Source organism: Pipistrellus hanaki (assembly GCF_964339955.1).
Source record: "Pipistrellus hanaki genome assembly, chromosome: 1".
NCBI classification, from domain to species: domain Eukaryota; kingdom Metazoa; phylum Chordata; class Mammalia; order Chiroptera; family Vespertilionidae; genus Pipistrellus; species Pipistrellus hanaki.
The window spans coordinates 86,704,994-86,718,904 of record NC_140503.1 but is presented as its reverse complement, the minus strand read 5'-3'; the positions used below and the strand labels follow the sequence as shown (position 1 = coordinate 86,718,904).

The window sequence follows — 13,911 nt, the reverse complement described above, 5'->3', positions numbered from 1 at the left end:
TTTCCTGGTTTAGGAAAGGTTTTAAGGCCTTGGGCTTCTCTCATTCATGCTGACCCATCTTTGCACTGTTTCTACGGGAAATGCCCCCAGCCACCAGGGCTTCTCATGCCTCTGTGCCACTCCAGGCCAGGGAGTTGGAATTTCCTTTAGAGAGCTGCCTTCTGATCCTCAGGGTGAGGCTGAGGCATTAATGGTCTGACCAGTGTCACTGAATTATACATTAATTCTTCTAAGGAATACTTTTTAATTCTTAATTGCAGATTACTTAGGCAAAGGTCATTAGATAGACTTTTCTTCTCAGATTATAAAAATGGCATATCAGCTGAAACTGGTTTAGCTCAGTGGTAGAGCATTGGTCTGCGGACTGAAAGGTCCCGGGTTCGATTCTGGTCAAGGGCATGTACCTTGGTTGTGGGCACATCCCCAGTAGGGGGTGTGAAGGAGGCAGTTGGTCGATGTTTCTCTCTCATCGATGTTTCTAGCTCTCTATCTCTCTCCCTTCCTCTCGGTAAAAAATCAATAAAATATTTTTTTTAAATGGCATATCAACCTACACACATTGCCAGGACAGTTGGATAGAGACATTAGACAAATATACAGAAAGACCGGAAGTTGCTGTGTTCCATAAGGTCAATGGTAAGTGCTCAAAAGTGATGATAGTGTAACAACTAGTGGAGTGGGGGTTGAGATTTGGGAGAATAAATCATAAGAGTTCTGTGGTTCCCAGAAGGCAGGGAAAAGACTCCCAGTGTTAAAATGGAGAGGAACTTAAAGTGTTATTCTACAGGGTGCTTATGGACAAATAATTAGATTCATAATTTCTCAAGGATAATTAAGAGATTCTCACAAGTGTGGAAAAAGACAATTAACCTACAGTCTGAGATTCTAGTGTCATGGCCTCATATCACTGGTCCTCAGACTCTTGTTTAAAACTCTCTTTCCAGGAACATACTTTCATAAGGAGGCAGAAAATTCAAATAAAGCTCGCAAGGCCCCTTTAAAATAATAAAATAAAGGTAGTGTTTTTTTTGTTTTGTTTTGTTTTTGTTTGTTTGTTTTTTGTTAATCCTCACCTGAGGATATTTTTCCATTGATTTGTAGAGAGAGTGGAAGGGAGGGGGAGAGACAGAGAGAGGAACATCGATGTGAGAGAGACACATCAATTGGTTGCTTTGAGTATGTGTCCTGACCAGAATCGAACGTGGGACCCTTCATTCTGAGGACCAATGCTCTAACCACTGAGCAAAACCAGCTAGGGCTATGCCAAGGTAGTTTTAAAAAATCCATTTATACAATGCCCCCCGAGAGGTCAGGTAGATAAATGTGAAGATTCCTAATGAGGCATAGTCTTGCCTTTACCTGCTTACTTCCTGATTCCAGGCTGAGCAGATGATTCCAGGCCGAGCAGAGTCTTTCCTTGTATCTTTTCATTCTTTCACTTGTATGTTCCACGGTGTGAGTCATTACTGGGAGGTAGCATAAGCTTGGAACCTTTCTTTGCCCACCTGACTTGGTTTCACAATGAGTTGCTTTTCTCAAAGGCCTATGGTAGATTCCTGGCTGCAAATCAAGACAAGCATGATCTTGTTGATGGTGGGAGGGGCACTTCCCTGCTACACTTTTTAATATTTCATTGACAGGCTGGTTTATGGTCCAGGCACATGCCCTTCTGATACTTTTTGGTTCCACTGCGAGCCTTTGGACCTGTTTACCATTCCTTAGGAAATCTATCACAGAGGGTAAATGTGTGTGTAGGGGTCAATTTTCTAATGTGTTGTGTCATCTGATAATCACAAGTGCATGTATTTCTGGTGGTGCCAAGAGCAGTGAAGGTTTCCTGAGGAGGAAATCAGAGAGGATGAGAAGGTCACAGCTGGAAATACACTGAGGCCGAAACATGAAGTGAATCTACTCAAGGCAACACATGCACTGATTAGCAGAGTGTGGACTGGAGTCTATTCTCACAAGCAAATCACTGCAGCTAAACAGGGTCTTGCTCTTCTGACTTTGACATATTCAGTAATTGCAATAGCAGGAACACAACATGTGTTTGACATTAGTGAAATATTAACATTTATTGTTAATGTTTATAGAGGCTGAATTTTTTTTTTTTTTTCATTTTGTTACCAGCCTCTGAATTGTCAGTTTGCTTATTTCTTACCAGACTTAGGCTTAACAAGCTTAAAACAACACAAAGTTTTATAGGACCCAGACTGCATTCCTGGGAGAATTTTGAACCTTTCGTTGTGTTTTTGCCAGTACTGTACCAGGTGATATCTTTGGTGCTTTGCCTTCTGAGTAGATATGACAGGTATGGGGAGAGTGATGGTGGCTATACATTTGTGTGTGCGGGGAATGGGGAGCAAGAGGTTGAACTGTGATAGCTTTCTATCCTTATTTTCTAGTATTTTGGGACTATAACTTACATTTCTGCCATTGGCAAAATTTAGTTGCTTTTCATTTTTCTTTTTTTTTTTAACATACTGCAAAAGCCCCCTGGTGGTGTAGTTTGGTTGATTGGAGCATCATTCTGTACCCCAAAATTCCATTCCTGGTCAGGGCATATGCCCAGGTTCCAGGTTTGATCCCCAGTCAGGGCGATTACTCTTTCTTTCACATCACAGTTTCTCTCTCTCTCTCTCTCTCTCTCTCTCTCTCTCTCTCTCTCTCTCTCTCTCTCTCTCGCTTTCTCGCTTTCTCTCTCTCGCTTTCTCTCTTTCTCTCGCTCCTGCTCCCTCTCCCTGTCTCCCTCCCTCTCTCTCCCTCTGTCCCTCTCTCCTTCCTTCCCTCTCTCCCTCCTTCCCTCTCTTCTTTCTCTTCCTCTTCCTCTAAAATTAATTTTAAAATAATAAAAATAAAGCATTAAAAAGTTACTTCAGAAGCACTATCTTTTTTATTTAATTTATTTGGATTAACAAAATTATACAGGCTTTAGGTGCACAAGTCTACAACACATCATATGAACACTGTATTGTGTGTTCACCACCCCAAGTCAAGTCTCCATTCTAGTTGGCTGTTATTATGATACCAGATTATTCCAGCATGCTGAGGAAGCACGTCTTTCTTGTCATGAGGTTAAAAATATTTTTTATTATTTGTATACAATGAAATGATATTAAAATGTTTATTTTAAATGTTATGTCAAAATAAATTGCCAAGGAAATGTAAGAATTTTTTACAGTAAAGTCCAGGGGATGCAGTTGTTGAGAAACTGCCTTGTCAGTGGGCATGGGGCAGTGGTTGGATTCTGGAGCCTTGGTGTAATTCATTAATGTGCTTCCCTCTTGGTCATTTCTAGGACCCCACTGGGGACCCCAAGGTCCCTGAGGCAGAACAGGAAGTGGAACAGCTGAAGACCCAAGTGGCACGACTTCAAGCTGAAAAGGCAGATCTGCTGGGCATTGTGTCTGAATTACAAGTCAAGCTGAGCTCCGGAGGCCCCTCGGAAGACTCCTTTGTTGAAATAAGGATGACTGTAAGTATTTTGGTTTTGTGTTAAGCAAATTCCAAAACCTCACCTGGGCAGTTGACACAAATACCACCATTTCTTTCTCAAAACAGGGAAGCTACTTAGTGGGGAAATTTCAGTAGTAAAGGTAAATTGGCTCTCTTATTTATTTATTTATTTTTTTTTTTTTTTTTTTTTTTTTTTTTTAAGTGTAACACAATGCTTGTGAGGGTTATCATAGCTGAAATGGAAAAACATCTATTACCTCTTATGACAAAACAGCTAGTCCTTTTTTTTTCGTCCTCACAAATCAGACATTTATGTGACTGACCTAAAAGGCAAAAAAAAGCATAATCCTTTTCAGACCAAGTCTCAAAGCAGTGTTCAGCATTTCACTTAGGTGAGCAGAATCATGATCAGATGCAATAAATATTTTAAAAACATTTTTTAATATTAGAACCCTCTTTTCAAACAAGGTCTTGTGAGGAACCACGGTTTGTTAGAAATAAGTGAAGAAAAGGAGCAGAGCTCCGCTGGTTGTAGGTGGAGGGACTGTCTCAGCTTCTCTACCAGCAGCTACTCAGGAACCCGAGAACAGAGTTTGAAGCTGATGCTACCAAACTCCCATTTATGTGCCACCACAATGAAGTGAGTTAAGAGAGATGGCATGTCCTAGCCTGTGTGCGGCGCCCATCATGGCTGTGTCTCAGTCCTACTAAAATAGTGGATGAACCACAGAGGGGGGAAACATGCAAAAGTCCAATCCTCTGTCATACACACTGTCATTGTAGCTTTATCAAAGTGCATGTCTGGTAAAGGAAAAGAGATTGTGTCTCTGAAAGAGAAAAATGATGGGAGGACAGATGAAGGAGTTGAAAGGGCAGTTTGCAAAAAGCTAAACCACAGATGTGTCTGAAATATTAGTGTGACTTCCTTTACTTCCTGATTCCTATGCTGCACTAAAGATTGATAGAGTTGGAGAATGGCTCTTAATAACTTTGTCATCCATGCCCCCTAGTAAATCTTAGATGCATTAAAAGTGGCTGAAATTAAGAAAATTAAAGTACCACTTGAAAGCACACTTTGCCAGAATACTCTCTCTGCAAGTGACTAAAGATTATGAAACACAAGTTTGATCAGAGCTTTAACCTTCTGCAAGTAACTGATAACATCCAGGAAGCCCAGCGAGCCTATCAGGAGTTTCCAAAAGGCTCCTGCCTCCGGGGCGCGTGGTGAGCATGGTATGTTCCCTCACCGATGAATGACAGTTATTTTTAGTGAAAACCTGTTTTTCTTGGCCTTGCTTCTGTGAACTGGATAGCACTGCCCAAATTTTAGGAAGAATGCACACATCCAGAACTATCCAGAACATCATTGTGCATTTTTGGAAGATTATCCCGCTACCTCATTAGAATTGCCCTTTAAGTCATTGAAGTGGTCTTAATCCTCTGGTTTCCTAAATGGCCCAAGATGCATAGGGTTTCTAATAGGAGCTGACTTTGTGTTTTGTGAGCCTTGTTCACAGAAAACTGCCTCTTTTTCAACTTCGCTTCAGGAAATTCTAGCATTTTGCGTTTTAAAGGACTGTACAGGAAAGGTGTGTGGAGTTGTCACTAGCTCCATGTGACCTTAACCTAGGAAAGGAGGGAACTGCCAGAGAGAGCAGGAGATAAGCTTTCATGTTATGGGGTCAGACTGACTGTGCTGAATGAGAGGAGACCAACCTTCGTGTGGATATTTATAATCCTGGCAGGGCATGTGGGGTGAGGGAAGGGTACATTTCCGTTCCATTTGAGTGACCCAATTTAAACACCTCATATTTAAATGTTTGGTAGGCTCCTTAGGTTGCATGTCATGAAAATTCTTGATTTTTTTACTTTTTCTTTTTTTGCCTTTTTATCTTTGATAACATTCATCTTGTAGACGTATTGTGTTATATCCTTTTCCCTTCTGGTTCTACAGGAAGGAGAAGCACATGTGGCAGTGAAAGAAATCAAGACGAGAATTGACTCCATTGACACGTATGTGAAGAAAGACTAGGGCTGTTGGACAGGCTTACTGGACAGTCTTGTCACTTCCAGGTCCCCACTGAGAGGTCCAGCATGGGCTGTAAAGTCACTTATTTTTAATTTATACCAATCAGGACCTCTCAAGAATGTTTAAGTGCTGTTTAATGTTGCAGTAAAACTGGCAGAGAATAAAAACAATGTTTCATGCCTTTTCAGGCTAACTACCGTATTTTTCGGACCATAAGACGCACCGGACCATAAGACACACCAGTTTTTAGAGAAGGGAAATGAAGAAAAAAAGATTCTGAAACAAATAGTGTCCTAAAATATTTTATGTGCATTAAAACCCAACATCACAGTCATAAACACATGTAATCAACCCTGTAAAGTAAACAGCAGCATTTAGAACCATTTTAGAGCCGGGCAAGCACACAGAGACCACACAGAGCCGGGCAAGTAAAAAAACTTTTTTTTTACAGTATATGTGTAGGCTATATTTGGACCATAAGACGCAGGGACTTTTTCCCCCCACTTCTGGGGGGAAAAAAGTGCGTCTTATGGTCCGAAAAATACGGTAACCCTCACCACTCAGGGTGTTTCCTCTCCAGATAAAAAGTGAAAGACTCTGCTTCCTAATTTGCATACCAGTGCAGGTTGAGCTGGACCGGGCTGCCCAGCTTGATAAGTGGGATATTTCCATTTCCTCTGCCCTGTTCATTCCTTAGTACAAGCCACTGTGACTGATACTAATGGGTAATCTTCAATAGCAATGGAAGACTCTACTGTGCAGAATCTCTGGGTGTTTCTTGGAAGTGACCAGGTATTTTACCTGTGCAGTCTTGAGTCAACCCCTCCTAAGTACTTATTAGGAAGTAAGCCTTGTAATTGATGGGGGTACTTCGAGGGGATGGTAGAAGGCCTGGGCCCCTGAGACTTGCAGGTAGCATTCCCCAGATGAGGCTGTTGGCTCATCCTCTTACTGCTGTTTCAGTCTACAAGCAACAGACAGCTGTCTGAAAGTTTCTCTAAGGATCTCTTCCCTCGTCGACTTAAAAAAAAAAAGTATTTATCTTTATTGTTAGGGTATTACAGATGACCCAATTCCCCACCCCCTAGATTTTTTTTTTTAATATATTTTATTGATTTTGTACAGAGAGGATGGGAGAGAGATAGAGAGTTAGAAACATCGATGAGAGAGAATCATCGATCAGGTGCCTCTTGCACACCCCCTACTGGGGATATGCCCGAAACCAAGGTACATGCCCTTGACCAGAATCAAACCCGGGACCTTTCAGTCACCAAGCCGACGCTCTATCCATTGAGCCAAACCGGTTTCGGCCATCCCCTAGATTTTTAATATCTTTTCTCTATAACTTGATGAATGTATTTATAAAACATGAAAATGGATTTGTTGTTTTTTCTGTTATGCTCCCATGCCCTTGTATAAGGAAGAAAATAAGTTATTAAGTAACACCCTTCCTTCAAGGAGAGCAGTTGGCATAAATGACAGTTATTCCCATTTTTAGTTAGAAATTCCTCATTTTTTGTCTAGTTTACTTTCTTTTTTAATATCAGAAGACTTTACTGGAAATGGTGAGAAAGAAGGAAGCCCTGTTTGAAATTGCTAACCCACTTCCTACTCATTTAGATCCATGGGCACAGACCACTTCCTCTTTCCAGCCACAGAGCTGTTTTCTATTGCAGCTTCGTTGCCCTGTTTGAGACTATATTAAGGAACCAGATATTGATTTCTAGGTTTGCAGTTTGAGCTTAGGAGTTGGGAACCAGAATTCACTCCTGGCTGCTTACTAGATGGTGAATCTGAGGAGACTATTGGAAGGGCAGCTGCCAGTAGCATCAGCAGTGTCACCTGGAATGCTTTGTTGGAGTGATGGTCGTGGTTTTGTTTGCTTGTCATTGAACTGCCTCTTGATTTAATCATGTTTTGAAATCAAGAAAAATATTTGACATACCAATAATGCCTACATTTCTCTGCTCTAATTATTTGATTTTTTTTCTGGCTCGAGAATGTGATGCTTTTGTCAACATGGGGAAAGGCCGGTGTGCTGTGCACTTTGACTGTGGTTCTCTTGAGACTAGTTTTCCAGGAAAGCTGGGCACCGGAAACCAGGGCTACCCCAGCTCCGCTGTGTGCGTGGGTCCTGTGGGCTGCGTTGTGAGCACGTGCAGTGTAAGGGAAGCCTACTCATTAGGCTCCACGCTTTCCCTGGAAAGTATGGAGGCCTGTAGCATGGGGGTCAGAGGGCCAGCACTGCTTGTCAGTAAATGAGAATTAACTGGAGAGTATTATGGAGAGCAGTTCCTTTAAGTTTGTTCCAATTATATTTTTAGACTCTGACATTTTTGTTTTCTAACCCTATACCGCCTTGATGTAGGAGCAGATCTGCAGAAGGTGCCAGGAGTTGTTTGGAATCTGAAGAATTAACTGTGCGCCAGCTCCTGTTTTGCCTGAGGGAAGAGACCAAGAATGTGGAAAGGCTTGAAAAGGCACTGAAAGAAGCCAAAGGAAGGTAGGAAATAGGCAACTTGAAATATGCATGTACTTCTTTTTTTTTAAATTATAAGTTTTTAAAATTTATCTTTATTGTTGAAAGTATTGCAGATGTTTCTTTTTTTTTTTTCCCATTGATCCCCTCCACACTGCCCCCATCCAGACCTTTACCACACTATTCCCTGTGTCCATGGGTTATGCATATCTATAATAATAAAAGGGCAGTATGCTAATTAGACTGGACAGCTGAATGACCTTCTAAATGAAGCCGGGGCTGCGAGGGCAGAGCCCCTTTCATGAATTTCGTGCATCGGGCCTCTAGTAAGCATATATATTCTGAAACACCAGTCAGAAAGAATGTATGCACTCCTTTGTTCATAGCAGTGCTATTTATAATAGCTAAGATCTGGAAACAGCCCAAGTGTCCATCAGTAATTGAGTGGATAAAAATCTGTGGAACATTTATACCATGGAATACTATGCAGCTGTGAAAAAGAAGGATCTCTTACCCTTTGAGACAGCAAGGAAGGACCTGGAAAGTATTATGCTAAGCAAAATAAGCCAGTCAGAGAAAGACACGTATCACATGATCTCACTTATATGTGGAATCTAATGAGCAAAATAAAGTGAGGAACAAAATAGATCCAGGATATAGAAGCATGGAATAGACTGACAAATCTCAGAGGGAAGGTAATGGGTGGGGGACTGAGGGGTACAGAGAGATTAACTAAAGAATTTACATATGTTGCTTTTTTAACAGCTTTTTTGAGATAGCATTAAGATACCATCTAATTCATCCCTTTAAAGTATACATCTCGCCGAAACCGGTTTGGCTCAGTGGATAGAGCATCAGCCTGCGGACTGAAAGGTCCCGGGTTCGATTCCGGTCAAGGGCATGTACCTTGGTTGTGGGCACATCCCCAGGAGCGGGTGTGCAAGAGGCAGCTGATCGATGGTTCTCTCTCATCAATGTTTCTAACTCTTATCCCTCTCTCTTCCTCCCTGTAAAAAAATCAATAAAATATATATTTAAAAAAATAAAATAAAATAAAGTATACATCTCAATGATTTTTAGAATATTCACAGAGTTATATAACCATTAGCACTTTATAATTTTAGAAGGTTTCCCCCCCAAATAAGAAAACCAGTAGCCATTAGCGTTGTTCATTCCTCTCAGTAATCTACTTCCTCTTTGTAGATTTACCTATTATGGACATTTCATATAATTAGAGTCATATAATATGTGGTCTTTTGTGATTGCCCTAGGGTAACGTTTTCAAAGTTTATCTATGATATAGCATGTATTAGTTTTTTCTTTTTTTTGTTGTTGCTGAATAATATTCCATTGTATGACTAAACAACATTTTCTTTATTCATCAGTTGATGAAAATTTTTTAAAATAAATTTTTATTGTTCATATTATTACAAATGTTCCTCATTTTTCCCCCCTCCATTACTCCCCTCCACCAGGTTCCCACCCCACCCTCTGCCTTTTCCCCACCCCGCATTGTCCTCATCCATAGGTGCACAGTTTATGTTCAGTCTCTTCCCGCACCCCCACTCCCCTTTTCCCCGAGAATCGTCAGTCCACTCCCCTTCCATACCTCTGATTCTATTATATTCAACAATTAATATTGTTCATCAGATTTTTTTATTCCATTGGTTTTTAGATTCACTTGTTGATAGTTACGTATTTGTTATTCATAATTTTTATCTTTATTTTCTTCCTCTTCCTAAAGAACCCCCTTCAGCAATTCATATAATTCTGGTTTGGTGGTGATGAATTCCTTTAGCTTTTTTTTATTTGTGAAGCTCTTTATCTGGCCTTCTATTCTGAGTGATAGCTTTGCTGGGTAGAGTATTTTTGGCTGTAGGTTCTTGCTATTAATCACCTTGAATATTTTTTGCCATTCCCGTCTGGCCTGCATGGTTTCTGTTGATGATGAACATTTTTGTTGTTTTCACTTTTTGCCTATTATGAACATTAGCTGTGAACATTCATGCACAATTTCTTGTGTGAATTTTTTTTTTAATTATTTTTGGTATATACTAAGGAGTAGAATTGCTGGTTCATGTGGTTATTTTATATTCAGTAGTTTCAGAAACTACCAAACTTTTGTCCATAGTGGCTGCATCATTTTATATTCCCACCAGCAATGTAGGAGGGTTCCAATTTCTCTACATCCTCAACAACACTGGTTATTGTCTGTCTTCCTGATTATGGCCATCCTCATGGATGTGAAGTGGTCTCTCACTTGTGATTTTGATTTTGTTTCCCTAATGACTAATAATGTTGAGTATCTTTCCATGTTGATCATTTTATACATCTTCTTTGAAAAAATATCTATTCAAATCCTTTGCCTATTTAAAAAACATTGCAGTATTCTTATTATGAGCTTATTATATATTCTGGATACAAGTCCTTTATGAGACTTTTTATTTGCAAATATTTTCTCCCATTCTTTGGATTATCTTTTCATCTCTTTGGTGGTATCATTTGTAGCACACTTTTTAAAAAGTATTTTTTTTTTTTTTATTGATTTCAGAGAAGAAGGGAGAGGGAGAGAGATAGAAACATCAATAATGAGAGAGAATCATCGATCAGCTGCCTCCTGCACACCCACTCCTGGGGATTGAGCTGACAACCAAGGTACATGCCCTTGACCAGAATCGAACTCGGGACCTTTCAGTCCACAGGCTGACGCTCTATCCACTGAGCCAAATCGGTTTCGGCAGTTTTATAGCTTTAATGCTTACATTTAAGTCTATGATCTATTTTTAGTTCATTCTTTATGGTGTGAGGTAGGGTCCAACTTCATTCTTTGGTATACAGGTATCTAGTTGTCCTAACACTGTTTGTTGAAAAGATTATTCTTTCCCACACTGAAGTGTCTTGGTACCCTTGGGGTAAATCAGTTGACCACAGGCAAAAATTAATTTCTCAACCTCCAATTTTGTTCCATTGATCTATTTAACTATCCTTATGCCAGTACTACACTGTCACAAATACTGTAGTTTTGTTGTAAATTTTGAAGTTGGGAAGTGTGTGAGTCATCCAATTCTTTTCTATTTTTAAAAGATAGTTTTGGCTATTCAGAGTTCCTTGTATTTCTATATAAACTTAGGGTAAGTATGTTAATTTCTGGTGGGGCAAAGCTAGCTTGGATTTTGTTAGGGTTTGCAATGATTCTAGAGATAAACTTAGGGAGCACTGCCATCTTTATAATATTAAGTCTTCTGATTCATGGACCTGGGGTATTTAGGTCATCTTTAATCTCTTTCAGTGATGTTTTATACTTTTCACAATAAAACAGGTCTTACACTTCTTTTTCAAAACTTATTCCTATACATTCTAGTGTTTCGGTGTTACTACATATGAAATTGTTCTCTTAATTTCATTTTGGATTATTCATTGCTAGTTATAGAAATACAACTTATTTTTGTATATTGATTTTGTAGCCTGCAACTTTGCTGAACACAGTTAATTAGCACTAATAATTTTTAAGGAGTTCCTTAATATTTTCTACATACAAAAATCATGTCATCTACAAATATAGTTTTGCTTCTTCCTTACCAACCAGGATATTTTCTTCTTGCCTGATGGCAGTGGCTACAACTTCCAGTACAATCTATAATAATAAAAGCATAAAATGCTAATTAGACCAGATGACCTTCTGGATGAAGCTGGGGCTGCGAGGGAAGCACAATCCGGACCGCTGGCTCCTAATCATTCACCTGCCTGCCTGCTTGATTGTCCCTAACGACTCTGCCTACCAGCCTGATTGTTCCCTAACCGCTCCCCTGCTGGCCTGATTGACAACTAACTGCTCCCCTGCCAGCCTGATTACCCCCAACTGCCCTTTCCTGCTGGCCTGATCACCTTCAAGGTTTTTATTAGTATAGATTTAACCTTACACAGAAAATTTCACTAACCCTTTTTTACAATAAGGGCTTGACAATTGAATCATTGGGGCCAGACAGTAAGATTTTCTTTCTTTGAATAGTGGAGGGAATAATTATCTTATCTTTAAGATGCCCTGAACATCAAATGAGATATGACTTTAAAAAGTATAAAAGCACTGCTAAAAACGGTTTGGCTCAGTGGATAGAGCGTCAGCCTGCGGACTGAAAGGTCCCAGGTTTGATTCTGGTCAAGGGCATGTACCTTAGTTGCAGGCACATCCCTGGTGGGGGGTGTGCTGGAGGCAGCTTATTGATGTTTCTCTCTCATCGATGCTTCAACTCTCTATCTCTCTCCCTTCCTCTCTGTAAAAAAATCAATGAAATATATTTTTTAAAAAAAGAAGAAAAGTATAAAAGCACCATATAAAGTCTTTTTCATGTAAAGGAAAGACAATAAAGTGGTAAAATGAAAAACACTATTTTTAATGTCCCCCTTCCTTCCTTTTTAGCCTTTATTTAAACTTTGAAATTTATAAAAATTTCATTTCTATTTTCTTTTCTTTACATTCAATATTATTTTGTATTCATTTCAGGTTTTATACTAGTTACAGAATAGTGGTTAGACAATCATATATTGTACTTTACAAAGTATTCCGATATTTCCAGTACCCACCTGACATCATACCATCATTACCACACATTGACTATATTTCCTATTTAAGTGACAATGGGTTTACAGGTTCCTTCCAGTCTTTCTTTTGTGTTGCTCGCCCTTCCTTTTCTTTCTCACTTCTTCCCTCATTTTCTTTATATAGTATCTCAATTGGCCCTCAAAGCTCAATGAAAGCACTGGGACACGCCTAATCCATTTTACAGACCAGGAAACTGAGGCCACTTCCAGTTGGCTGTGGAACTGGACTCAGTGCACAGTGAGCCCTCACAGCTGTGCTCTCTGCCCTTCCTAAGGGACAACCACGGGGCGGGGCGGGGGGGGGGGGCAGAACAAACCTCGTTCTGGCTCATTGTGGACGCTACACATTCTTTTCTCTCCCCCACCTTCTGCCCCAATTCGTTACTGCCCCCCCCCCCTTTCTGGGGAGCAGGTGGTAGGCTTTGCACTCACCATGCAGGTGCATGCTGCAGTGGGGCGGGGTGGGGCGGGCACGGGCTTGCTTTTGGTTCGAGGTGGGAGCAGGCATCACGGCCTCTCATGGGCACAGGCCATGGCGAGGCCCGATTAGCACCAGGAGCTTCACCAAACTCGGCAGTGCAGTGCACCTCCACTGAGGTGGCATTGCCCCTCAACCCCCACCTCAGGGCTGCGGGTCCATGCCACTCCACCCAAGCATCCTTCCATGCTGGCAGACATCACCCCTTGTTTCCCACGTCTTGGGGCCACTGCAGAACCTCACTCTCCATGGGCAAGGCAGATCCCCACCCAACAGCCCCCTGCCCTGGCCCGAGCCCCCTCCAGTGCACCCCACCTCGGCGCTGTTCTGTGCCCCTTGGGCTGCCTGCCTTTTGGCCAGCCACTTTGCCCAAGCTTCCTCGTCCTTCAGGTGCTCTCCTCAGACCCCCAGGAGCTTGGCTCCAGCAGCCCCACTCCTCCATGGCTCCCTGCAGGCCCCACTCCACTTGACCCTCCCAGGCTGCCTGCCTGTCAGGACGCTGCCTGGCACCCTGGTGCAGGCAGTGCGGTCCTGGGGCAGAAGGTGGGGGTGTGGGGAACAGCTTCAGTAAAGCTTAGTAAACCCCAGGTCGGCCTTGGAATTCAGCTGTGGGTAGCAGGAGAGCCTGCCTGGGCAGGACAAAATGGCGCTTAGACCCAGCGTGCCACCCTTTGGCGCTGCAGCCACACCCACCCTGTGAAAGGTGACATGATAGCATCCTGGACAGATTTGCATATTCCTCCATTTTAGATAGATAGATAGATAGATAGATAGGTAGGTAGGTAGATAGATTTTGACTCGTAATTATTTGAAGTAACATAATTACCCCACAAATCTTTCTTCTAATTAATTTCCTTTCAAGGTTCATGA

The 13,911-nt window shown here is 41.3% G+C and overlaps 1 protein-coding gene across 3 annotated transcripts in view; it reads left to right on the top strand.

The window, feature by feature from the left end:
* Nucleotides 1–13,911, top strand: part of OPTN (optineurin) — a 62,965-nt gene that overhangs the window by 10,457 nt on the left and 38,597 nt on the right. For all 3 annotated transcript variants that reach the window (XR_014794343.1, XM_084876109.1, XM_084876110.1), the window contains exons 4-6: nucleotides 3,299–3,475; nucleotides 5,411–5,469; nucleotides 7,854–7,988. Coding sequence is in view for 2 of the 3 variants with exons in the window: in XM_084876109.1 (XP_084732235.1) it covers nucleotides 3,299–3,475; nucleotides 5,411–5,469; nucleotides 7,854–7,988 (371 nt within the window). In the remaining variant the exon portion in view is untranslated. The remainder of the gene's footprint in view (nucleotides 1–3,298; nucleotides 3,476–5,410; nucleotides 5,470–7,853; nucleotides 7,989–13,911) is intronic.